This window comes from Manis pentadactyla, chromosome 13 (assembly GCF_030020395.1).
Source record: "Manis pentadactyla isolate mManPen7 chromosome 13, mManPen7.hap1, whole genome shotgun sequence".
NCBI classification, from domain to species: domain Eukaryota; kingdom Metazoa; phylum Chordata; class Mammalia; order Pholidota; family Manidae; genus Manis; species Manis pentadactyla.
In genome coordinates, this window is record NC_080031.1 from 105,702,392 (window position 1) to 105,729,223 (window position 26,832).

The 26,832-nt window shown below is 37.5% G+C and overlaps 1 protein-coding gene across 2 annotated transcripts in view; it reads right to left on the minus strand.

The window, feature by feature from the left end:
• LARS1 (leucyl-tRNA synthetase 1) overlaps window positions 1-26,832 on the minus strand; it is an 80,554-nt gene that overhangs the window by 50,193 nt on the left and 3,529 nt on the right. The window contains exons 2-10 of one of the 2 annotated variants that reach the window (XM_036894851.2): window positions 23,038-23,156; window positions 20,917-21,004; window positions 20,433-20,513; window positions 18,347-18,484; window positions 15,900-16,061; window positions 15,231-15,343; window positions 14,564-14,627; window positions 12,899-12,966; window positions 12,573-12,798 (exon numbers count right to left, since the gene is read on the minus strand). In XM_036894851.2, the coding sequence (XP_036750746.2) occupies window positions 12,573-12,798; window positions 12,899-12,966; window positions 14,564-14,627; window positions 15,231-15,343; window positions 15,900-16,061; window positions 18,347-18,484; window positions 20,433-20,513; window positions 20,917-21,004; window positions 23,038-23,156 (1,059 nt within the window). Of the gene's footprint in view, window positions 1-12,572; window positions 12,799-12,898; window positions 12,967-14,563; window positions 14,628-15,230; window positions 15,344-15,899; window positions 16,062-18,346; window positions 18,485-20,432; window positions 20,514-20,916; window positions 21,006-23,037; window positions 23,157-26,832 lie in introns of those variants that run through there. The other variant, XM_057491050.1, reaches the window with a different exon arrangement.

Here is a 26,832-nt window from a genome sequence, read left to right on the forward strand (position 1 = left end):
TTCAAAAATTCATATGGAAACACCAAAGACCCCAAATAGCCAAAGCAATCCTGAGAAAGAAGAATAAAGTAGGGGGGATCTCACTCCCCAACTTCAAGCTCTACTATAAAGCCATAGTAATCAAGACAATTTGGTACTGGCACAAGAACAGAGCCACAGACCAGTGGAACACACTAGAGAATCCAGACATTAACCCAAACATATATGGTCAATTAATATTTGATAAAGGAGCCATGGACATACAATGGTGAAATGACAGTCTCTTCAACAGATGGTGCTGGCAAAACTGGACAGCTATATGTAGGAGAATGACACTGGACCATTGTCTAACCCCATATACAAAAGTAAATTCAGGGTGGGGCGGAAGATGGCGGCGTGAGTAGAGCAGCGGAAATCTCCTCCCAAAACAACATGTATCTATGAAAATATAACAAAGACAACCCTTCCTAGAATAAAGACCAGAGGACACAGGACAATATCCAGACCACATCCACACCTGAGAGAACCCAGCGCCTCGCGAAGGGGGTAAGATACAAGCCCCGGCCCCGCGGGAGCCGAGCGCCCCTCCCCCCAGCTCCCGGCGGGAGAAGAGCAGGCAGAGCGGGAGGGAGACGGAGCCCAGGGCTGCCGAACACCCAGCCCCAGCCATCCGGGCCAGAGTGCAGGGCCCTCGATACTGGGAAAACAGGGCAGCAAGAACAGTGAGCAGGCACTGGAGGCTGGGCGACAGAGGACATAAGAAAAGCGCGCGACCATTTTTTTTTTTTTGCTTTTTTGCTGCTTTGTTTTGGCGAGCGCTCTTTGGAAGTCTTAAAGGGACAGGGACCCCAATAGTAGGGAAACAGGGCAGAAAGACTGGTGAGCAGAGGCCTGAGGCTGGCACCGGAGAATAAAGAAAAACGAACGACCACCTTTTTTTTTTTAAATAAAAATTTTTTTTTTTTTAATTAAAAAAATTTTTTTTCTTGTTTTTTTTTGTGGTCGTTGTTTTGTTTTGGCGGGTGCTTTTTGGAAGTCTTAAAGGGGCAGGGCGGGCCACTTAATTCAGAGGTAGGGAATCCGGGACCTCTGGGCACCCTAACCCCTGGGCTGCAGGGAGCAGGGAGGCCCCTTACGGAGATAAATAGCCTCCCAGCAGCTCCTGCTCCAACGCGACTCCACCACTTTGGAGCAGCTGCCCGAGCCAGGCCACGCCCACAGCAACAGCGGAGATTAACTCCATAGCAGCCGGGCAGGAAGCAGAAGCCCTGTCTGCGCGCAGCTGCGCAGCACAAGCCACTAGAGGCCGCTGTTCTCCCAGGAGAGGAGGGCCACAAACCAACAAGAAGGGAAGTCCTTCCAGCCGTCACTCGTCCCAGTTCTGCAGACTATTCCTATCACCATGAAAAGGCAAAGCTACAGGCAGACAAAGATCACAGAGACAACACCAGAGAAGGAGACAGACCTAACCAGTCTTCCTGACAAAGAATTCAAAATAAGAATCATAAACATGCTGACAGAGATGCAGAGAAATACGCAAGAAAAATGGGATGAAGTCCGGAAGGAGATCACAGATGCCAGAAAGGAGATCGCAGAAATGAAACAAACTCTGGAAGGGTTTATAAGCAGAATGGATAGAATGCAAGAGGCCATTGATGGAACTGAAATCAGAGAACAGGAACGCATGGAAGCTGACATACAGAGAGACAAAAGGATCTCCAGGAATGAAACAATATTAAGAGAACTGTGTGACCAATCTAAAAGGAGCAATATCCGTATTATAGGGGTCCCAGAAGAAGAAGAGAGAGGCAAAGAGATGGAAAGTATCTTAGAAGAAATAATTGCTGAAAACTTCCCCACACTGGGGGAGGAAGTAATCAAACAGACCACGGAAATACACAGAACCCCCAACAGAAAGGATCCAAGAAGGGCAACACCAAGACACATAATAATTAAAATGGCAAAGATCAAGGACAAGGAAAGAGTGTTAAAGGCAGCTAGAGAGAAAAAGGTCACCTATAAAGGGAAACCCATCAGGCTAACGTCAGATTTCTCAACAGAAACCCTACAGGCCAGAAGAGAATGGCATGATATATTTAATACAATGAAACAGAAGGGCCTTGAACCAAGGATACTGTATCCAGCACGACTATCATTCAAATATGACGGTGGGATTAAACAATTCCCAGACAAACAAAAGCTGAGGGAATTTGCTTTCCACAAACCACCTCTACAGAACATCTTACAGGGACTGCTCTAGATGGGAGCACTCCTAGAAGGAGCACAGCACAAAACACCCAACATATGAAGAATCGAGGAGGAGGAACAAGAAGGGAGAGAAGAAAAGAATCTCCAGGTAGTGTATATAACAGCTCAATAAGCGAGCTAAGTTAGGCAGTAAGATACTAAAGAGGCTAACCTTGAACCTTTGGTCACCACGAATTTAAAGCCTGCAATGGCAATAAGTACATATCTTTCAATAGTCACCCTAAATGTTAATGGGTTGAATGCACCAATCAAAAGATACAGAGTAACAGAATGGATAAAAAAGCAAGACCCATCTATATGCTGCTTACAAGAAACTCACCTCAAACCCAAAGACATGTACAGACTAAAAGTCAAGGGATGGAAAAACATATTTCAAGCAAACAACAGTGAGAAGAAAGCAGGGGTTGCAGTACTAATATCAGACAAAATAGACTTCAAAACAAAGAAAGTAACAAGAGATAAAGAAGGACACTACATAATGATAAAGGGCTCAGTCAAACAAGAGGATATAACCATTCTAAATATATATGCACCCAACACAGGAGCACCAGCATATGTGAAACAAATACTAACAGAACTAAAGGGGGATATAGACTGCAATGCATTCATTCTAGGAGACTTCAACACACCACTCACCCCAAAGGATAGATCCACTGGGCAGAAAATAAGTAAGGACACGGAAGCACTGAACAACACAGTAGAGCAGATGGACCTAATAGACATCTATAGAACTCTACATCCAAAAGCAGCGGGATATACATTCTTCTCAAGTGCACATGGAACATTCTCCAGAATAGACCACATACTAGGCCACAAAAAGAGCCTCAGAAAATTCCAAAAGATTGAAATCCTACCAACCAACTTTTCAGACCACAAAGGCATAAAACTAGAAATAAACTGTACAAAGAAAGCAAAGAGGCTCACGAACACATGGAGGCTTAACAACATGCTCCTAAATAATCAATGGATCAATGACCAAATCAAAATGGAGATCCAGCAATATATGGAAACAAATGACAACAACAACACTAAGCCCCAACTTCTGTGGGACACAGCAAAAGCACTCTTAAGAGGAAAGTATATAGCACTCCAAGCATATTTAAAAAAGGAAGAGCAATCCCAAATGAATGGTCTAATGTCACAATTATCGAAATTGGAAAAAGAAGAACAGATGAGGCCTAAGGTCAGCAGAAGGAGGGACATAATAAAGATCAGAGAAGAAATAAATAAAATTGAGAAGAATAAAACAATAGCAAAAATCAATGAAACCAAGAGCTGGTTCTTCGAGAAAATAAACAAAATAGATAAGCCTCTAGCCAGACTTATTAAGAAGAAAAGAGAGTCAACACAAATCAACAGTATCAGAAACGAGAAAAGAAAAATCACGACGGACCCCACGGAAATGCAAAGAATTATTGGAGAATACTATGAAAACCTATATGCTAACAAGCTGGGAAACCTAGGAGAAATGGACAACTTCCTAGAAAAATATAACCTTCCAAGATTGACCCAGGAAGAAACAGAAAATCAAAACAGACCAATTACCAGCAATGAAATTGAAGAGGTAATCAAAAAACTACCAAAGAACAAAACCCCCGGGCCAGATGGATTTACCTCGGAATTTTATCAGGCATACAGGGAAGACATAATACCCATTCTCCTTAAAGTCTTCCAAAAAATAGAGGAGGAGGGGATACTCCCAAACTCATTCTATGAAGCTAACATCACCCTAATACCAAAACCAGGCAAAGACCCCACCGAAAAAGAAAACTACAGACCAATATCCCTGATGAACGTAGATGCAAAAATACTCAACAAAATATTAGCAAACCGAATTCAAAAATACATCAAAAGGATCATACACCATGACCAAGTGGGATTCATTCCAGGGATGCAAGGATGGTACAACATTCGAAAGTCCATCAACATCATCCACATCAACAAAAAGAAAGACAAAAACCACATGATCATCTCAATAGATGCTGAAAAAGCATTTGACAAAGTTCAACATCCATTCATGTTAAAAACTCTCAGCAAAATGGGAATAGAGGGCAAGTACCTCAACATAATAAAGGCCATCTATGATAAACCCACAGCCAACATTATATTGAACAGCGAGAAGCTGAAAGCATTTCCTCTGAGATCGGGAACTAGACAGGGATGCCCACTCTCTCCACTGTTATTTAACATAGTACTGGAGGTCCTAGCCACGGCAATCAGACAAAATAAAGAAATACAAGGAATCCAGATTGGTAAAGAAGAAGTTAAACTGTCACTATTTGCAGATGACATGATACTGTACATTAAAAACCCTAAAGACTCCACCCCAAAACTACTAGAACTGATATCGGAATACAGCAAAGTTGCAGGATACAAAATCAACACACAGAAATCTGTGGCTTTCCTATATACTAACAATGAACCAACAGAGAGAGAAATCAGGAAAACAACTCCATTCACAATTGCATCAAAAAAAATAAAATACCTAGGAATAAACCTAACCAAAGAAGTGAAAGACTTATACTCTGAAAACTACAAGTCACTCTCAAGAGAAATTAAAGGGGACACTAACAGATGGAAACTCATCCCATGCTCGTGGCTAGGAAGAATTAATATCGTTAAAATGGCCATCCTGCCCAAAGCAATATACAGATTTGATGCAATCCCTATGAAACTACCAGCAACATTCTTCAATGAACTGGAACAAATAATTCAAAAATTCATATGGAAACACCAAAGACCCTGAATAGCCAAAGCAATCCTGAGAAAGAAGAATAAAGTAGGGGGGATCTCACTCCCCAACTTCAAGCTCTACTATAAAGCCATAGTAATCAAGACAATTTGGTACTGGCACAAGAGCAGAGCCACAGACCAATGGAACAGACTAGAGAATCCAGACATTAACCCAGACATATATGGTCAATTAATATTTGATAAAGGAGCCATGGACATACAATGGCGAAATGACAGTCTCTTCAACAGGTGGTGCTGGCAAAACTGGACAGCTACATGTAGGAGAATGAAACTGGACCATTGTCTAACCCCATATACAAAAGTAAACTCAAAATGGATCAAAGACCTGAATGTAAGCCATGAAACCATTAAACTCCTGGAAGAAAACATAGGCGAAAACCTCTTAGACATAAACATGAGTGACCTCTTCTTGAACATATCTCCCCGGGCAAGGAAAACAACAGCAAAAATGAGTAAGTGGGACTATATTAAGCTGAAAAGCTTCTGTACAGCAAAAGACACCATCAATAGAACAAGAAGGATCCCTACAGTATGGGAGAATATATTTGAAAATGACACATCCGATAAAGGCTTGACGTCCAGAATATATAAGGAGCTCTCACGCCTCAACAAACAAAAAACAAATAACCCAATTAAAAAATGGGCAGAGGAACTGAACAGACAGTTCTCCAAAAAAGAAATACAGATGGCCAACAGACACATGAAAAGATGCTCCACATCACTAATTATCAGAGAAATGCAAATTAAAACTACAATGAGGTATCACCTCACACCAGTAAGGATGGCTGCCATCCAAAAGACAAACAACAACAAATGTTGGCGAGGCTGTGGAGAAAGGGGAACCCTCCTACACTGCTGGTGGGAATGTAAGTTAGTTCAACCATTGTGGAAAGCAGTATGGAGGTACATCAAAATGCTCAAAACAGACTTACCATTTGACCCAGGAATTCCACTCCTAGGAATTTACCCTAAGAATGCAGCAATCAAGTTTGAGAAAGACAGATGCACCCCTATGTTTATTGCAGCACTATTTACAATAGCCAAGAATTGGAAGCAACCTAAATGTCCATCAATAGATGAATGGATAAAGAAGATGTGGTACATATACACAATGGAATACTACTCAGCCATAAGAAAAGGGCAAATCCAAACATTTGCAGCAACATGGATGGAGCTGGAGGGTATTATGCTCAGTGAAATAAGCCAAGCGGAGAAAGAGAAATACCAAATGATTTCACTCATCTGTGGACTATAAAAACAAAGGAAAAACTGAAGGAACAAAACAGCAGCGGAATCACAGAACCCAAGAATGGACTAACAAGTACCAAAGGGAAAGGGACTGGGGAGGATGGGTGGGTAGGGAGGGATAAGGGGGGGAGAAGTAGGGGGGTATTAAGAATAGCATCCATAGCGGGGTGGGAGAAAGGGGAGGGCTGTACAACACAGAGAAGACAAGTAGTGATTCTACAACAGGTTGCTACGCTGATGGACAGTGACTGTAAAGGAGTATATGGGGGGACCTGGTATAGGGGAGAGCCTAGTAAACAAAGTATTCGTCATGTAAGTGTAGATTAATGATTAAAAAAAAAAAAATGCAGTTCCTATGTGGTGACCTCTAATGAGTTCTACACAATGATATAATGGACATATAAAAGTGTAGGCAAAGGGTCTGTTTGTGTTTATACAGAGGATCAAAGCCTAATTTGACTACCCCGAAAATGAACTAAGATACGATATGAAAAAGAACTTCCAACATCAGCACTCTCGGGAAGACTCATGACAGAAGATGATCATCAAAAAACCCCAACAAAGATCCACGCACAGCTACAGCTGTAGATGCACTCATCCCACCAGCTCCTGGACTTGCCATGGGAATGAAAGAGATATCTAAGCTGGCCTGTGCATACAGTAAAACAACAAATTTGACTGGATCTATACTGTTGGAACTCAACCAAGAATTAGGAGAAGTGCAAATTGTAGCGCTCCAAAATCTTACAACTACAGACTATTTACTGTTAAAAGAACATATGGGATGTGAACAGTGCCCAGGAATGGGTTGTTTTAATTGGTCTGATTTTTCTCAAACTATTCAAATTCAGTTAGATAATAACCATCATATCATTGATAAGTTTTCACAAATGCCTAGGGTGCCTAACTGGTTTTCTTGGTTTCACTGGAGATGGCTGGTAATTACAGGTATGCTTTTGTTATGTAACTATACTCCTATTATGTTAATGTGTGTGCGCAATTTAAGTAGTAGCTTAAAATCTGTACATGCTGAAGTTACTCTACAAGAAGATATGTCAAAGAAATAATCAATCTTCCCATGTTTTCTCCCGCCTGCTACTTCTATAGCTTTTCTTCTTCCTTCCTAATTACAATGAATTCTTAAATAGAATTCGTGCCTCATATCAAATTTACCGAGTATCATAACTCCTCCAAGTGGTAAAGATACCTCAAGACAAATGCTGGGCATAGAAGCCACAGGGCATAAATATGCAAAGAAATAAAAAGCTAACCATTTCAAACAATAAGGCTTCTCTCTCACTTACCAACTTCACATTTCCCTGTATGGCCCCGGAAGATGACTGGTTAGCCAGAGACAGGTAAGATTCCTCAAGGGAGGAACAACCTAAGACAGGCACAGTCGCAGGGGGGTCATCAGGTGAGAAATTGGGGATCAACAGAGGTGAGGCTTAGAACCTCACCCTCCCTGTTCTGAGAGAAATCTTCTGCATCCGTGGATGTTTTATTGCCCTTGTCTAGCTTGGATTAACACATAGTCTACAGGCACACACCTGATCATCTACATTTGCTCTCTTACAACACTAAACTATGTTTTCTACCTTTATGTTGTATCTACCTACCACTTCAGCATTTTATTAAAAATAATAAAGAGAGAAATGTGGTATCCACATATAAATCAAGTATAAAAATCAAATGTGTATTCATATTTGAACTGTTTATAGTTCATAATGCATGAGCAAAACCAAAAGTTTCTGTGATGACTGCCCTTGTACTGTTCACCATGTAACTTATTCACTATGTAAGAATTTGTTCCCCATGTAAGAACTTGTTCGTTATGCTTCAGAAGATTGGAGACTGACGAAAATTAGGCTTGGGGTGGATTAATGATTGTGCATTGAGCATTGACTCCCCTATACAGAATTTTATTGTTGTTAACAACCATTTGATCAATAAATATGAGAGATGCCCTAACAACAACAACCAAAAAAAAGTACACACTTCCAATTGTAAAATAAATAAGTAACCGGGATGTAATGTATAGCATAAGGAATATAGTCAAAATATTGTAACAACTTGGTATGGTGATAGCTGGTACCTAGAATTATCATGTATATAAATGTTGAATCACTGTGTTGTACACCTGAAACTAATGTAATGTAATACTGTGTGTCAACTACCCTTCAATAAAAAATAATTATCTAAAAAAAAAAAAAAAAAAGATTAGCAATGCATGGGGTGGGGGGAGAAAGGGGAGAGCTGTACAACACAGAGAAGACAAGTAGTGATTCTATAACATTTTGCTATGCTGATGGACAGTGACTGTCAAGGGGTTTATAGGGGCGACCTGGTATAGGGAAGAGCCTAGTAAACATAATATTCTTCATATAAGTGTACATTAAAGATAACAAAAAAAAAAAAAAGAAAGAAAAGGGGGATTACTCCCTGATAGGATAAAACTAACTGTAAATCAATGAATGATTAATGCATGCTTTAAATATCCTTAATTTTGATCACTTAAAGGGTGTCAGATGATCGGCTATGGAGGTACACTTTTCTGATAATATTCCTTTCTCTTAAAAAAAAAAAAAAAAAAGCAGTTCCTGTGTGGTGACCTCCAATGAGTTCTACACAATGGGTGTAAAGGGCAGATCAAAGTGTGGGCAAAGGGTCTGTTTGTGTTTATACAGAGGATCAAAGCCTAATTTGGCTTCCCAGAAAATGAACTAAGATGTAATATGAAGAAGAACTTCCAACATCAGCACTCTCTGGAAGAGTCATACCAGAAGATGATCATCAAAGAACCTCAACAAAGATCCATGCACTGCTACAGCTGTAGATGCACTCATCCCACCAGCTCATGGACTTGCCATGGGAATGAGGAAGGAGATATCTAAGCTGGCCTGTGCATACAGTAAAACTACAAATTTGACTGGATCTATACTGTTGGAACTCAACCAAGAATTTGGAGAAGTGCAAATTGTAGCGCTCCAAAGTCTTACAACTACAGACTATTTACTGTTAAAAGAACATATGGCATGTGAACAGTCCCCAGGAATGGGTTGTTTTAATTGGTCTGATTTCTCTCAGACTGTTCAAGTTCAGTTGGACAATATCCACCATATCATAGATAAGTTTTCACAAATGCCTAAGGTGCCTAACTGGTTTTCTTGGTTTCACTGGAGATGGCTGGTAATTACAGATATGCTTTTGTTATGTAACTATACTCCTATTATGATAATGTGTGTGCGCAATTTAAGTAGTAGCTTAAAACCTATATATGCTGAAGTTACTCTACAAGAAGATATGTCAAAGAAATAATCAATCTTCCCATGTTTTCTTCTGCCTGCTACTTCTATAGCTTTTCTTCTTCCTTCCTAATTACAACCCTTAAATAGAATTTGTGCCTCGTATCAAAATTACCGAGTATCATAATTCTTCCAAGTGGTAAAGATACCTCAAGACAAATGCTGGGCATAGAAGCCACAGGGCATAAATATGCAAAGAAGTAAAAAGCAACCCTTTTCAAACAATAAGGCTTCCCTCTCACTTACCAACTTCACATTTCCCTGTATGGCCCCGGAAGATGACTGGTTAGCCAGAGACGGGTAAGATTCCTCAAGGGAGGAACAACCTAAGACAGGCACAGTCGCAGGGGGGTCATCAGGTGAGAAATTGGGGATCAACAGAGGTGAGGCTTAGAACCTCACCCCCCCCGTTCTGAGAGAAATCTTCTGCATACGTGGATATTTTATTGCCCTTGTCTAGCTTGGATTAACACATAGTCTACAGGCACACACCTGATCATCTACATTTGCTCTCTTACAACACTAAACTATGTTTTCTACCTTTATCTTGTATCTACCTACCACTTCAGCATTTTATTAAAAATAATAATAATAAAGAGAGAAATGTGGTATCCACATATAAATCAAGTATAAAAACCAAATGAGTATTCATATTTGAACTGTTTAGAGTTCATAATGCATGAGCAAAACTGAAAGTTTCTGTGATGACTGCCCTTGTACTGTTCACTATGTAACTTATTCATTATGTAAGAATTTGTTCTCCATGTAAGAACTTGTTTGTTATGCCTCAGAATATTGGAGACTGATGAAAATTAGGCTTGGGGTGGATTAATGATTGTGCATTGAGCATTGACTCCCCTATACGGAATTTTATTGTTGTTAACAACCATTTGATCAATAAATATGAGAGATGCCCTCACAAAAAAAAAAAAAAAAAAAAGGACAGACTTCCAATGGTAAAATAAATAAGTAACCGGGATGTAATGTATAGCATAAGGAATATAGTCAAGATATTGTAACAGCTTGGTAGGGTGATAGCTGGAACCTAGAATTATGTATATAAATGTTCTACCACTGTGTTGTACACTTGAAACTAATGTAATGTAATACTGTGCGTCAACTACCCTTCAATAAAAAGTAATTATTTAAAAAAAAAAAAAAAAAAAGAACATATGGGATGTGAACAGTTCCCAGGAATGGGTTGTTTTGTCTGATTTCTCTCAGACTGTTCAAGTACAGTTGGACAATATCCATTATATCATAGACGAATTTTCACAAATGCCTAAGGTGCCTAACTGGTTTTCTTGGCTTCACTGGAGATGGCTGGTAATTATAGATCTGCTTTGGTTATGTAACTGTATTCCTATTATGTTAATGTGTGTGCACAATTTAATTAGTACTTTAAAACCTATACATGCTTAAGTTACTCTACAAGAAGATATGTCAAAGAAATAATCAATCTTCCCATGTTTTCTTCCGTCTGCTACCTCTATAGCTTTTCTTCTTCCTTCCTAATTACAACCCTTAAATAGAATTCGTGCCTCATATCAAATTTACCGAGTATCATAACTCCTCCAAGTGGTAAAGATACCTCAAGACAAATGCTGGGCATAGAAGCCACAGGGCATAAATATGCAAAGAAGTAAAAAGCAACCCTTTTCAAACAATAAGGCTTCCCTCTCACTTACCAACTTCACATTTCCCTGTATGGCCCCGGAAGATGACTGGTTAGCCAGAGACGGGTAAGATTCCTCAAGGGAGGAACAACCTAAGACAGGCACAGTCGCAGGGGGGCCATCAGGTGAGAAATTGGGGATCAACAGAGGTGAGGCTTAGAACCTTGCCCCCCCTGTTTTGAGAGAAATCTTCTGCATATGTGGATGTTTTATTGCCCTTGTCTAGCTTGGATTAACACATAGTCTACAGGCACACACCTGATATCTACATTTGCTCTCTTACAACACTAAACTATGTTTTCTACCTTTATCTTGCATCTACCTACCACTTCAGCATTTTATTAAAAATAATAATAATAATAATAATAAAGGGAGAAATGTGGGATCCACATATAAATCAAGTATAAAAATCAAACGAATATTCATATTTGACCTGATTGTTTATAGTTCATAATGCGTGATCAAAACCAAAAGTTTTTGTGATGACTGCCCTTGTACTGTTCACCATATAAGAACTTATTCACTATGTAAGAATTTGTTCACCATGTAAGAACTTGTTCGTTATGCTTCAGAAGATTGGAGACTGACGAGAATTAGGCTTGGGGTGGATTAATGACTGTGCATTGAGCATTGACTCCCCTATACAGAATTTTATTGTTGTTAACAACCGTTTGATCAATAAATATGAGAGATGCCCTCTCAAAAAAATAAATAAATAAATAAATAAATAAATAAATAAATAAATAAATAAATAAATAAATAAATAAATAAATAAATAAATAAATAAGGAAGCTGATTATGTATTGACAAAATACAAGATACAGTTAGGTAAAAAAAGAAAGTAAGATGTATTTTTCAACCCGATACTTACTGAGGTGAAATTTAAGACTTGAAAATGCTATATTAGTGATATAGTCACAGAATGAATGTCCACAGCAATAAAAACAAAAACTACTCCTATGCACATGTATATGCATCTCACAAAATGTGTACAAAAAAGAAGCCAGACACAAGGGAGTACAGACTGTATTAATTCCATAACCTAAAGATCAAGAACAGAACTGACTGAAGTCTAAGCAGCTTACCTTGTAGGAGACGGATACTAATGATGAAAATGGCCCTTTGGGTGTGCTGGAACTGTTCTGTATCTTGATTTAGGTTGTGCTTACGTGAGTACATATTCAGATGAAAATGTACCAAAATACACACTTATAAGTTACACATTTTACTGCATGTATAATTCAATTAAAAAGTTTCTTTAAATGGTCCTTTCTCAACCTTCATTGTTGAGATTTTCCTCTGAATTTACAAACTAAAATAACAAGTCTGCTACACAACTTACCTCCCCCATTAGTTCCTTAACAACAGGCACCACTCCATTGTCTCTGGTAAAGCCCTGGTATGACATGTTCCTGGCCGCTCTTTGGGTACAGATGAATATATCACCATTCACTGTCTCAAAGCCAATGTACTTCATATCAGGCCGAACCCAACAGTTTGTCTGTCCAAACATGGTCTCAGGTCTGAGAGTCGCAGCTACCAAGAAGATATTTTTCCCCTTCAAGCCACTAAAAAGAAAAAAATATGTATTTATGAAAAAAAAAAAGGTGGATATTATTACATCTGATATTTGAAAAAGATGAGGCAATAACTCTTTGGCAAACCCACCTTAATTTGGATGGGTATGGCTCAAGAACTTTCAACTTGATTAAAGTATATTCCTGAGGTCCAACACCCTAAACAAATAAACAAAAAGAAAATTTAAGGGGGAAAAAAAGTTGGATTAAACCTACTGATCTGTGTGAGAGATTTGCTTCAAATTTTTAAGCTGGATTCTTGTACTGTTAGAGTAAGTCCTTCTTCCAATGAAGAGACTGTCAGTGGTGTGCTGACCATATCCATAAGGAGGAAGCTAGCAGACCACCCTCCCACCCATACCAACCAGAACTGGTAAAGAAGGCTCAGTTTACTGACAGTTCCCTCCATGAGAGGGAAGGACAGGAAGGAAAAAAAAAAGTGACTTGGAGTAATCAGCCACAATAGCAGTTGCCTAATTGGGAGTTAGAAGATACACCACCAACCACACAGAACAGTCATCACAGACATACAGGAGATCAGGGGTCAGACGATACACATTTATACCTGAAGTTGGGCCCTTACTAATGGTGTGACCCCAGGGAGGCACAATCCCTCTGAGCCTTCATTCCCTCAGCTGTAAAATAACTGTGCTATGCCTCACACTGGATTGTCCTGAGGAACACATTAACATAACGGAAGGAAAATGCTTTAAAAAACTATGATGTACTATTGAAATTTAGGATATTGCTACCACTGACTATATTAAAACTTAATATAGTCACTAAACTGGCATCTCTTAATCTTTGAAATTTGTGAGCAACGCTTACTTCTTTCTATCACGTAAGTTAAATCCTAGTTGAAGGCTGATTTTGAAAAGTAGTTGCTAGACCACAAATATGTCCAAAGGTGGTAACAAAGAATGATGCATTCACTGGGACTCCTAAGTTCAGATCCTGGTATTGCCGACTTTCTGTGCCAAAGCTTTAGGCCAATCACTCAGCCTTATTTCACTCAAGTATTACAAGGAATAATGTACTATGTCCTACAGGAATGTCAAATGAACTGACATCACGCATGGCTAGGTGTACTTTGGAAATAAGCAAGTAGGCACATGATCAAAGCAAGTGTTAAGTGGAATCTGTATACGTCAATACATCTCATTATCTTTTACCAGGCTCTCTCTTTATTTTATTTATTTATTTTTTTTATTTTTTATTCTTTTATTTTGGTATCATTAATCTACAATTACATGAAGGACATTATGTTTACTAGGCTCCCCCCTTCACCAAGTCCCCCCCACATCCCCATTCACAGTCACTGTCGTTCAACATAGTAAGATGCTGTAGAATCACTACTTGTCTTCTCTTTGTTCAGGCTCTTTTTAGAGCAGTGTATTATCTAGGAGGTGCTTCTCAAGCATAGCATACGTTATGATCACTTGAGAGCGTGCTCAAAGATCCGTGAATCCCACCCCAAGAGCTTCTGATTCAGTAATTTGGGGATGAAGCTCAAGACTGTCCTTTCGATCTCATGCTGATGTAGCTGGTCCTAGGACTATTCCTGGAATAGCAAGGTCCTGAACAAGATACAGGGACCTGTAATGACATTCTGCCTCCCTCGCCACAGCCACCACAGCATCATGACTGTATACCCCTCAGCACTGCAATGAAGTTATATTTAGGTTTCTGGTTTATTTCTTAAACTCTATGGCCATATTAAGAATTATAACAGTTACTCTATGTCACAAATAATTACCTCTCCAGTTTGTCTGTCATGATCCATACAAGGCTGTCCATCTTTTGGAGAATAAATGGTATACCTAAAAAACAAATAGTAAGTGACAAGTATTATTAAATATCCAAGTTTTATCCTAACATACTTGTCAGTGTTGCTCCTAACATCTTACAATATTTCTTCTTAATAAAACTTCAAACTCAACTCTATCACTAACCTGGTTACTTAATGAAAGCTTTCTGCTTTCATCAAAGGTAGTGCCACTGAACAATATGCCCTGATCTAGGCTTTGTGGTGTGAAACAAAAGATTGTGAAGTATAAATTCACTGATGATACACAAATAGCTTTTAATATAACCAAGGAAGAACATTAATTTATAGAACAAAAGGATAAACTAAAATACAAATAAAATCATCATTTTTCTGCTTGGCTGGGAATATTGAATATTTAGTGAGAATATGAAAACTAACATTTCTATTCTCCCTGGTTCTATTTGTCACAAATACTAAGCAGCTCAGAGAAAGAGACACTGGCAAAACAAAAGGGAAAACAAAGCAGACAAAGGAACAAAAGGGAAATGCTCATAAAAGAGAGAAAGGACAAGGAGAAAGTAGGCTAAGGGGCAGTGGGCTACAGCACAGGAATTCTATGGCTTTTGCTTATTACATGGAAGGACAACAAACTCACCGCTTCCCAAATTTAATTTTGTTTCTTTCTCTTAATGTTAAAAACTGCCACCTGACAAATGAATCATAGTAAGGGTTAACATCAGTGGTGATGAAGGAACGACGCCAGTCTACCTACAGAAGGCGAAAGGAAAAGGTCCTGTTTGAGAAATTAGAATAGTCTCTATGAGTTCAAATTCCTATGAATCCATTACTTACTATTCTACTCTTTATTTTCCAATTTAGGATTACATCAAATATTTAAAAAAATAAAATTTTTCAAGTTCCACCTATTAAATATATGTGACATTACATTAATTTGTATAATATTTAAGTTTTTGCACACACATTTATATATTCAACATACAGGAATTATGACAAATTAAGAAAGAACACTTAAATAATATCTTTATGTATTTCTAAATACTCAAGCTAAAGTTTGGCTTCTTCATAACCTTTGAACAGAATTGTTTTCTACTAATTGCTAATGGATCAGTACACATTTCAATACAACAAGTACTAAAGTGCTTAACCGCTTACATTGAGGCCCATTACATTCTAATCTGAGAATAACAGTACAATTCATTAGTGGAATACCAGAGGAATATAGTATTTTAAATGTAAATGGTGGTCCAAATCTCATATAATGCGTTCTTCATTATTTTCTTAAACATGAGGGTGGTGAGCATACCTTCACACCCATTCTCCTCAGATCCTGAACAGCGAGTGGTGGGAAATAATCAAGCCAGTGTTCTGCTTCAGAAAACCTGACTATCTCGTCATCGGACAGACCAAGGCATTTCATGATGCCCCACTGGTATTTAGAAGATCCAGTTTTAGCAGCTGCTTTACTCTGGAAATAATCAGCAGAAACAAATTCTATCAAAGAAAACCGAGAACTGGTTAACAAATTCCAGGACCACAGTAATTTTAAAGTGAATAATCCCATTTGTTAAATTTTTAAATTCCAAAACAATGCTGTTGCCATGTCAGAATACTTCAGGATTTAGATGTACTATTTTGTCTGTCAAACTATACAGTCTAATACTCACCAGACTCTGACACAAAAGATAACTAAATGGGTAAAAACCACAAAGGTTTATCACAAAGATAAGATCTCAGCACCAAACCTCTCTAACTCCTAGTTTCTAATACCACATGCATCTTTTTTCGTTATGAGTAAGCTACTAACAAGTTTCCTTCTTTTCCATTATTTACCAGCATCAAGAATGCAACCAAATGCCAAGGGCCGGAGGTAGGGCAGGCAAAGGGGATGAACTACAGAACCATAAAAAGGCAGGAAAAGGAATTTTCAGGGTGGCAGAACCCTTCTGTGTGGTACTGTGGTGGTAGAAACATGACTCCACGCCATTTGTCAAACCAACACAACTACACAATACGAAGAGTGAAATGTTACTGTATGTAAATTTTTTTTAAATCACCCAGGATGTTGCAGGAACCCCAGACGGAATGCAGACTACGGCAAATGTTCTGACTATATCACAAATACATCTAACAACCCAACTGAAGGGGAAAGAAAGGAGCTTTGGAAGTAATTTTGGAAAACAATGTGTTAACTAGATCCTAAAGACAAAAAAAACCACACACACACACTGTTGTTTAGCTGGTGAAAGTGTTTCTCCCCAGAGTAGAGGTTAGCAATTCTGAAACTACGAGTAGAGTAGGATTGAACGAATAAAAGGTATAACTGTAAAAACAGGTTTCTCGCTGTTTAGGTCACGGATCAGCAAAGAGAGAATGCTAGAATAAGCCCCCTGAGGCTAAAATGGAGCCAGAGTATCAGTGTGAACTTTCAAAATATACAGACAACTTGATACATAAGTGTTCCCTGCTCTTTCTACTGAGAGGGCCTAGAAACAATGAGCAAAGCTATCACTCAGAGCTTAGTTCCTAACACCATTTTTCAGTAAGAGGAAAGGGGAGAAGTGGTTAATTTCAGGGCTGAAACAGGGAAAATACCAGAAGAGCCTGGAGCACCTTGTTGGCACTAGAAAGTAAGAAACTAGTTTTTAAAAAAAAAGGAAAGAAAAGAGGGGGCATGTCAGATGAACACAGCAACCTAAAAGACTCTCAAAGGCCAAAACTAGAACAATCTGTGCAGTAACAACAATGCGCCCCCAAAAAAACCAATAGTACTGGATTATAAACCAAAAAATAAAATGAATATGCATGAATCCATACTGATATGAAAAAAAAGACAGAATTATAAGTAAATGGGGGAGAAAGGACAACTCTTCCTTTCAGAAGAATTCCAGATAACAAATGTAGAAGAAATGAGGGAAATGGAAAATCACCATTAGAACAGCACAGTAGTAACTGCTGCCAGCAAGATCCACTGATGAAAGCCAAAATTAAGGAGCAAATATTTAAGAAGAAACAAGATATTACCTCTATAGCCTCAAAGAATCTCTCCCAAAATATATATGAACACAAAGGGGAAAGAGATCTTTACAGTAGGAAAACCTGACAGACACCACCTACCCCAAACGATCAAGGCTAACATCACCAGGAATAGGATATATCATATACTTCCCGGTATGACGCATTCAGGACACATCACCTCTTCAATCTATTTCTGGGAAAGCATTAAACAAACCCAAACTGAAAGACATTCCATAAGTTATCTGACCATTCATTACTTTTCAAGTGTCAAGATCATAGGAAACAAAGAGGAGACTAAGAAGACATGTAAGGGGACACGACATGACAACTAAACGCAATGTGGGATCTTAGACTGGACATCGGAACAGAATAAGGGTGTTAACGAAAACAACTGGTAAAACCCAAATGAAGTCTGTTATTTAGTAAATAATTCTGTCCAAATGTTAATTTCTTAATTTTGAGGATTGCACAATGGTTACATATGACATTAGGAGAACTGGGTGAAGATTATAAAGGAACTCTGTACTATCTTGCAATTCTTCAGTAAGTCTAAAATTATTTCAAAATAAAAAGGGGAAAAGGCAATCAAAAAATTGGGTAATTTTTTGCTTTTGTTACTTTTTAAAAATTACTGAGTACCCTTTACATCAGGTACTGTGCTTGTACTGGGAATGCACATATAAATCAGACAAATATAAACACAAAACTTCAACAAAGTAAGTATCAACCACCAACCTTTTTCCCTTTAGCTTTATCCTTAATTATTAAATCTTCTGTTTTAACAGTGGTTTCTTCCTCTTCCTCTTCTTCATCTGGAAAATCAGGAGGGCAACCATAAACCTCTATTTCTCTTTTCAACTTATCAGCACATGCCTATAACAAACACAACATTAGAGGTAGCAAAGTTCAAAATTCAAGGTAGAAATGATTGGAACTTTTTGTTGTTTCTATGGTCAAATAAAATAGACCCTGAAATTTTTTGCAATGCATCTATACATAAGTAGATAGTAGAAAACTCAAATAATTCAAATCATGTACCTCAAAATTCACTAATTTATAAATTAGTATTTATTTACCCAGTGAGCATTTATTCAAAATCCAGAATACTCAATGTAGACTAATATGCTAGGCATTAGAAGTACAAAGATATACAAGATACAGTGTTACTATTTTGAGTAACATTAACAGCAGCATTTCTCAATTTAAAGATTACTGTCATATATACTCTACTAGTTATCATTTCAAGCCTAGGTATTAAGACAGGTATTACGTTAGAGAATAGACACTGAAGAAGTGATTTACCCAAGGTCATAAAGCTAGTAAGCTGCAGAACTAACACATGAACCTGGGCTTCCCACCCCAGCTCTTCTCAACTATACCATGAGTCCACTGTCAGAAACAAAGATGACGCCAGTAGACAGTGCTAAAGTTCTAAGAAAAATACAAGCACAGAATTGTGATTTTTAAAAAGGGAGGGGACTCTTTGATGCAGAAGAATTTCAGTTAGTAATAATGACACAACTAGAAGGTCACCATCTTACAACCACTGATTCAATAACTGAAATAGACAAGGATCATCAAAGGATGCTAAAATCACTGGGTTTTGGCAACCAGACATTCAGAGGCTCTCAAAGTATCATCCCAAAGATTACTTATTAATTAAAAAGGGAGAAAGTCACCTTTAGAATGAAGTTATTAGTGTCACTAAGATGGGACAAACTGCCATTATATATTCCTTTTAATGTGATATACTGGGACAGTTATACCTTCCCGTCTAGTATTCTTGTCAAAATATTTAAGCCAAATCTAATCATGAAGAAAAAATCAGAAAATTCAGATAATAACTGACCTAGACTTTTCAAAGACATCAATGACATGACAAATTTTTTAAAAACTAAGAGAACTGATAACCAAATGCAACCTTTGATTCATGAAATTAAAAGAAACTGCCAGAAAGAACATTTGGGGACAACTAGAAACATCTGACTACAGATTAAATAAAGATGATAATATTACATCAATGTTAACATTTCCTGGAGGGGATAACAGCATTGTATGATGCAAAAGGATGCTCTTGTTCTCTAAAGACACATGCTGACGAACTCAGGGAGACATGTCACAATGTCTGCGACTTACTTTCACTGAGTTCATAGAAACAGGGGGGGAAAGCATGCTTGCACTGTATGTGTGATGAGAGACAGAACTAATGGAATTTTAGTCAATGTTAATATTTGGTAACTGTAAGTGAAGTGTATATGGTGTTCACTGTACTCCTTTTACCTTTTGTGTAAAGGTTTCACATTTTTCAGTATAAAAGATTAGAAAATAAAAAGAAATGGGAGTTAAGTTTCCTAACCCTATCACATTTAGGCAACCTTTCAACTCTTAATTTTCTGGCCCATTCTTTATTGAGAATTATTTCGAATACAAATTTACGACAAATGAAGATCTTTGCAAAAATGATCAAAATGAAATACAACTATTTATTACTTTATAACATCCTACATGTCACAAATGCATAGAACACTGCTATTTTACTTGTTAATAGTTAATTATCTAATTCTAAAACAGAAATGAATATGTAGGTAACCAAAAGATATCAAAATTCCTTAGAAATCACTTAGACTTTCATATGTTCCTTTAAGCACTTCTTCAAATGTTTTTTAAAAATTAATTTTCACTATAAAAACTTCAACTCATTTCAAAAAACCTTCAAAAGAACACAGAAGTGTTTAAAAATCCTATTCTAAGCTCTTGAATTGGATAGTACTATTTGCTCTAAGCTGAAAAGAATAGAAACCAATCCCAAAAGCAATCTTACCTTAATAGGCATTCCAGTGCAGTGTAAACCAAAGGGAAACAGACAACTTTTTCCTTTCAACCTCTGGTACCCTACTGCAAACTATAGAAAGAAAGTTAAATTTAAATTATAAATTTAAATGCTAGACAAACAGAAAATGCTAACTTTTCACAAAGATCACCAGTTTTCCTCTTCAGATATTCCTTCACAGAACCAGCTAGACTTCAGTCATTCCAAAATTCTAGCCCACTATCCTTTTTTCCCATCTTTTCACCTATTTAGGCATTACCATGCATACATACATACCCAGACCCCTACAACATGCACACACAGCATATGAAAAATAAATATAAAAGTTAAATTACTTAAATATAAAAATTATGCTTAAAATTAAGCATCTCTAAGTTCTCTTAACAGGAAATAAATTCTGTAGATGCCATTTTCTTCAAAACAGTATTTATTAAAGACTCTTCATCCCATTATATTAAACACAGAGGAAGCTTACCTCACATTTGGACAAAGAAAATGTGTGTCCCAAATGAAGGCGCCCATTCATATACGGATACGGGAAGGTTACAAAGTACTTGCCCTTGCTGCAAAATCAAGTAAAAAACAAAGTACATTAAAGAAAGTGTTAAGTTCCTTTTATAATGAGGGGTTAAATGGAGGGAATGCTTGCTATAAATAACTTATTTACATTTTAGTTATTTAAAAGATAGTTAAAATTAAACTTACAGATCTAGAAATTAAAATCTCTCTAAAATTGAAACTTATTTTTCATTTAGAAAGAATATTTATAGATGTTTATTAAAGAAATATCCTTGCAGCAAATACCAGAGGTTTCATGTAAGCAAAAATACTGAGCAATTACGATATACAAAAAAAAATACTTTTAATACTCTTAGGAAAATGGATTAGTTACTGAGTCTGTTTTACTGATTCAAAAGATACATATAAAGCAGTTCAGAGTGTCTTGGGAAAAATAAAACATCCTCAGTATAAAAATGATATATTGTAAACTCACTTTAAAAAACACACCTTTTTAAGGCAGTTTATTATATTCTTTTGTCTTATGAACCAAATGTATCTAACAAATTTATACAAGTTATGTGAAGCACAATAAGGTAACACTGTAAACACACCATCCAACTTATAAGTCCAATGAAGCTTCCTATGTGCTCCTCCTCATTCTTCCACCAAATATAACCAAGACATTGAAATTTACTTTTTTCATTCCCTTGTTTTCAGAATACTTTAGACATATGTCTGTGCCCTTAAACAATGTATCATTTAATTTCCACTTGTGAGCTTTATAAAAAAATGACATACTTCATAGGGACTTCTGTAAGTTCATAGGGACTTTGCCTTTGTGCTCATTAATTTCTAAGTTTCTTCAGTCCATTTTCTTTTACTGAACAAGGAAGCTTTTTCAGTTCACTTCCAATTATTTTATATTACCTTAAGTTGACCAAAATTGTAGAACCAAACAGAAACTTCAAATTACAGTTTAAAACATAACAGGAGATACTTCATATTATAACCAACTCTTCACCTCTTTAAAAAAAAATTCATTTTTCCATTAGAGTGCAGCTTTGTAGCAAGGAGCAGACACTCTGGAATCAGAAAGTCCTGAGAAAACGGCCAGACCCTTTCAATTCCTAGCTATGCAACTCTGAGCTGGTTACTTAGCCTCTCTGTGCCTTACTATCCTCATCTATAAAATAGAGATAAAAACACTGCTAACCTTAAAAGGTTATTAAGAAAATTAAATGTAAATGATGGCATATTTCCTGTTGCCATGACATACTGAATGGTTAAGTGTTCATTATTACCTGCTACTATTATTATTATTGTCAATATATTTTCTCAACTCTAAGAACAATTTGCTACATTTCAACTTATCTGATATTAAGATGCAGCTTATAATTGACGCATATATTTACTGAGTTTGTTTTGGGACAGTTATTTTGTTTTTGTTTTTCCCCAATTTCATATCATTATCTAGTATGTTTTACAATCAATGATTCTTAACATCAAGGAAATTACATTATTTCTGAAATAAGATCTTCAGAAGAGAAACTCTTCAAAAGTGTTATATCTTTGAAAATAATTATCACTCTAATAAGAAGTTCTTAATAATAACGGTTTCTTTCTAACAGTCAGCAAAGGCATGATATACTTAATGCAATGAAACAGAAGGGCCTACAACCAAGAATACTCTACCCAGCAAGATTATAACCTAAATTTGAAGCAGGGGTTAAACAATTTCCAGGTAAGCAAAAGTTGAGGGAATTTACCTCCCACAAACCATCTCTACAGTGTATTTTAGAGGGACTTCTCTAGATGGAAGTGTTCCTAACAGTCAGCAAAGACAAAGCTACAAAACATCCTCCTTTACCTAGATATGAAAATTATTAGTTTTTAGAAAAAAACCTCTATGTAGAAAAAATCACTTAAGAATTCCATAGGAAAGAGGATTCTAATTTGAAATGCAGAAAGTGGACGTCACCTCCTTCAGCCCATTTCAAACGTTATAAATACTATCTGCCTCACCCTTTCCACAGAGCAGTTTCTGTAGCCGATGGTTTTGGAAACACAGTGTAGAACATCACAAACTATTACTCACCAAGTTGGCTTCTCTAAATCAGATGCATTGACTTCAAACACTTTCTCGGTATCCCATTTCTGCTGGATTTCTTTCTCAATCTTCTTCAAAAAGTCCACTTTTGCTGTTCCTTTTCTTTCCTATTGGACACAAAAGAGAATAATCCACTCTACCCATCAATAGTCTTGCTTTCAAAAAAAGAAGAGAAACAAAAGGAATTGCATTCACACTGAAATGAGCTGTTCACTGATACATCAGTTTTTCCATGGTTATCCTGAAATTTAATGAACAAGATTGAAGATTCAAGTTATCACAATCTGTCCACTTTAAACATCAGACAGTTAAAGAATTATTTAAATACATAAAAAACTTTGAAATACTTCTTCAAAATTATATCCTACATGTAACACTGTTGTCAGATATTCCTATTTAGTGAAAATATACGAATACTTAGAAAAGTAAAGGATGGAGCAGTGCCTGCCTGCCTGCCATGCTGCAATCACGACCACCAAAGGACGCTGAGGCTCAACAGGTAGAGATTACGGCAAGACCAGCCAGTTGCACGTTTTTTCCAAGGAAGCTGATGAAGAGCTCTCCAAAATGATTAGTAGATTATTCATACGAAATTAAAATGAAATGGAGAACGGCACACATGTCTGGTAGTATACTGGATCTACCTGGCAACATTCCCATCGTCCCTCTAGCCATCCTCGGATGAAAACAAAAGGACCCGCAGGATGGTTCTAACTCTGACTAAACCAGGAGGATCAGAAGTCCATTCTCTGCAACTCTGAACAGAATTAGCTCTCACGGCCAGTGTGCTGCAGCTGGAGCAGAACACGGCACCACGGGACAGGCAAGTGTGAAAACTGGGTATCAGTGGACCATACACAAATCTAGTTCTGCTTTGAAAACTTAGTATTAAGTTGCTAGAATTTTACTTTCTGGTATAAAATCCTCTGAACTGAAATTAAATTTTCCTCCTCTTCTTATGTGCTAACATTTCCAGATTCTGCAGCATTTTCAAATATGAAAATACCTGAGTTCTACTCATACTTGTACAACCTACCAGACAGGTGACCTTGCCAAGCCACCCGACTTGTGGGTCTCAGTCTCCTTTAATTATGCCTCCCTTTATCCTTTCACCCAAAAATTTAAAAAATACTTTTCTAGTCACATCACATAGTAGATTCTTAGTTTTTTTAAATGGTTATACAAATTTGAAATGTTAAGCAAAGAGGAATTCTGTGCAATCAGAAACAAAACAAACTTACCACTATTTTTCCAATAACTAAACTTAAATATACCTCGTGTATTATGTAATAAAATAACAGTATTAAAAGTAGGTGAGATTCAGTACATATCTACCACTAAGCTGTCAACTCTGTTTTATTATATTCAGTTTTTTATATTTCAAATCAAAGAATGGTTTATTATTTCTTTTTATTCTTTTTAAGCAAGCTTAATGCAGAAGAGAAGGGCAAGTCACAGAATAATGAAATGTCAGCTTACAAGGAGATGAAATGATGGATTAAAGGAAGAACCTTGCCATAAAGTCTGTGGGACAATGAAAAAGAATTCCAGAATTTGAAAAGTCATGGATATAGTTTCTTCAGTAACCAAAAGAAAATAAAAGTGACAATATTTTGTTTCTATAAATCCTGAAAACATCATAATTGCTGTGAGTGAAAATTTTATCAAAATATATTTCTGATCAAGTCAATGCCTCCTCAGAAGTTCTCCAAGCTCTCAGGATCAAGACCATACTCGTAAACCTGACACTCAAGTGCCATCTGGTCTCATCTCTGCCAGAGCCTCCCTCCTGCCCTCCCCTCCTTTCCCTCACCACTACCCCTCCAGGCCTAGTAAACCAGATGCATCTTCCCAGATAGGCCAAGACCCCTCTCACCTCTGGGCCTTTGTTCAAGTTACCCTCTTTGTCCTCATATCCCACCAATCTTGGCCTGGCTCTCTCACCCTTCAGGTCTCAGCAAATCACCTGCCTTGTTTCCCCACAGGTCCAAGAGATGCCATTCTCAGTATGTTCCTGCCACTCTTGCCCCTATGACAGCACTTATCACACAGTGACATCAGCATCTGTCTGCCTTCCCCACAGGACTGTTAATTTGTTCATGGTGCGAACTGTGTCTTGTTTCTCATTATGTCCTCAATGTCTAGTGTAAAACAAACTCACAGCAAGTATTTGTTGAGTATTTCAAGATTTTAAAAGACAGCTGTTGCATACTGTGGCCAAAAAGAAGTAACATAGACTAGGAACTGCACTGCATTTTTGAATCAAGGCACTAAGCAATTTGGACTCTTTCCCAAGAATTTCAATGAAACTAAGTGTGCTTGCGTAAGGTATTTCCTTTTCCAAGAAAGAATAAGGCCCAACACCTATTCACTTCCTTCCATGCCTGCTACCAACCACACTCATTTAGACCTTCAATGCCTTTGCCCCCTTACTGTAAAACCCTCTTCTTGACAAGTAACCTGTAAGTTACAAATCTCTCTAAGCCTATACATGCTAACCCCTGTGTTCAATTCTAATAGACAAGGAGTACCATTTGAAAGGAAGCTGTGGTTGCCTGGGCAATACCTGTTCCTTCCCTTCATCCTCAGCAACCAAAGCTCAGTCTCATTTACGTTAGTGCAGCAGAGGGGGTAAGGGTGCTCTGCTACATTTCTAGATGAGTTGTCAGGTAGGTTGGAGCTATGTGACCAGGTTCTAGCAAAGGAGCTTTGCGCAGAACAAAGTAAGTCATTCCTACCCTTAAAGCAGCCTGTGCGAACTAACAGCCGACAACCTGTAGGTAGAGGGACTCTCAAAAATATTTTCTTTCAAAACCAGAAGGAAAAATGAACTTTTAGGTTAAAGAAAGATTTTCATATATAATATTAATGTTTGTCTTCATATCAACACAGTTGTAAAATATAATTTGTAATATTTTTTACAGAGGAAGGGGCCCATGAAGGCAAAAGTTATCTAAGGCCTCATGAAGCCTAGTTGAACCTCCAGTCACGGGTCATATGAAATCCCAGTTACCAAGTTGGGTTTTGAACTCCTGGCAGACAACTTTTAGAACGAATATAGTCACCTGAACACAAAGTAGAATGGTATAGGCACAGAAATTAGATTAACAAATATCTTTTGCTTAAAAATGACCATGTCACCCCATTTAAAAGAACATGAAAGCAAGTCTTCATAAATTACTTAGAACTATGTGTTTCTTTACACTGTGCTGAGCATGCTAAATGAACAAAAGCTTTTCTTTGAGATTTCTGCTTCTCAGAAAAACTTGTTCCTCAAAACTTCAAAGGTCAATTGTAATGAAATCTGATATTGGCCCCAGCACTAACTTGTATAACCTTGAGCAAATCACTTGATCGATCTGAGCCTCAAGTTCTTTACTAGTGATTCAATGAGACAATACGTTATTTGAATAAATTAAAAGAATCCCTTAAAACTCAATGATCAAAAATAAATAAAATAAAGCTAAATACTCCAGGTTTAAAAAATGATTATTTAACAAGAACAGAGTTCCTCACCTTTGGTACTTTGACATTTTGTGCCAAATAAGTCCTTGTTTTCAGAGACCGTCTTGGGCCCTGTAAGATGTCCAGGAGCACCCCTGGCTCCTACCCACTGGCTGCCAGGGGCACACCCCCACTCCCACCCCACGCCTCTGTGCTAACGACCCGAAGAGTCTCCAGACCAAAGTTCTCTGGGGGACAAAATCCCCACCAGCAAAGAAACAACGAACTAGATAAGAAACTCTTTCGTATTTTCAGTCATGGTATTCTGCAGTCCTCAAA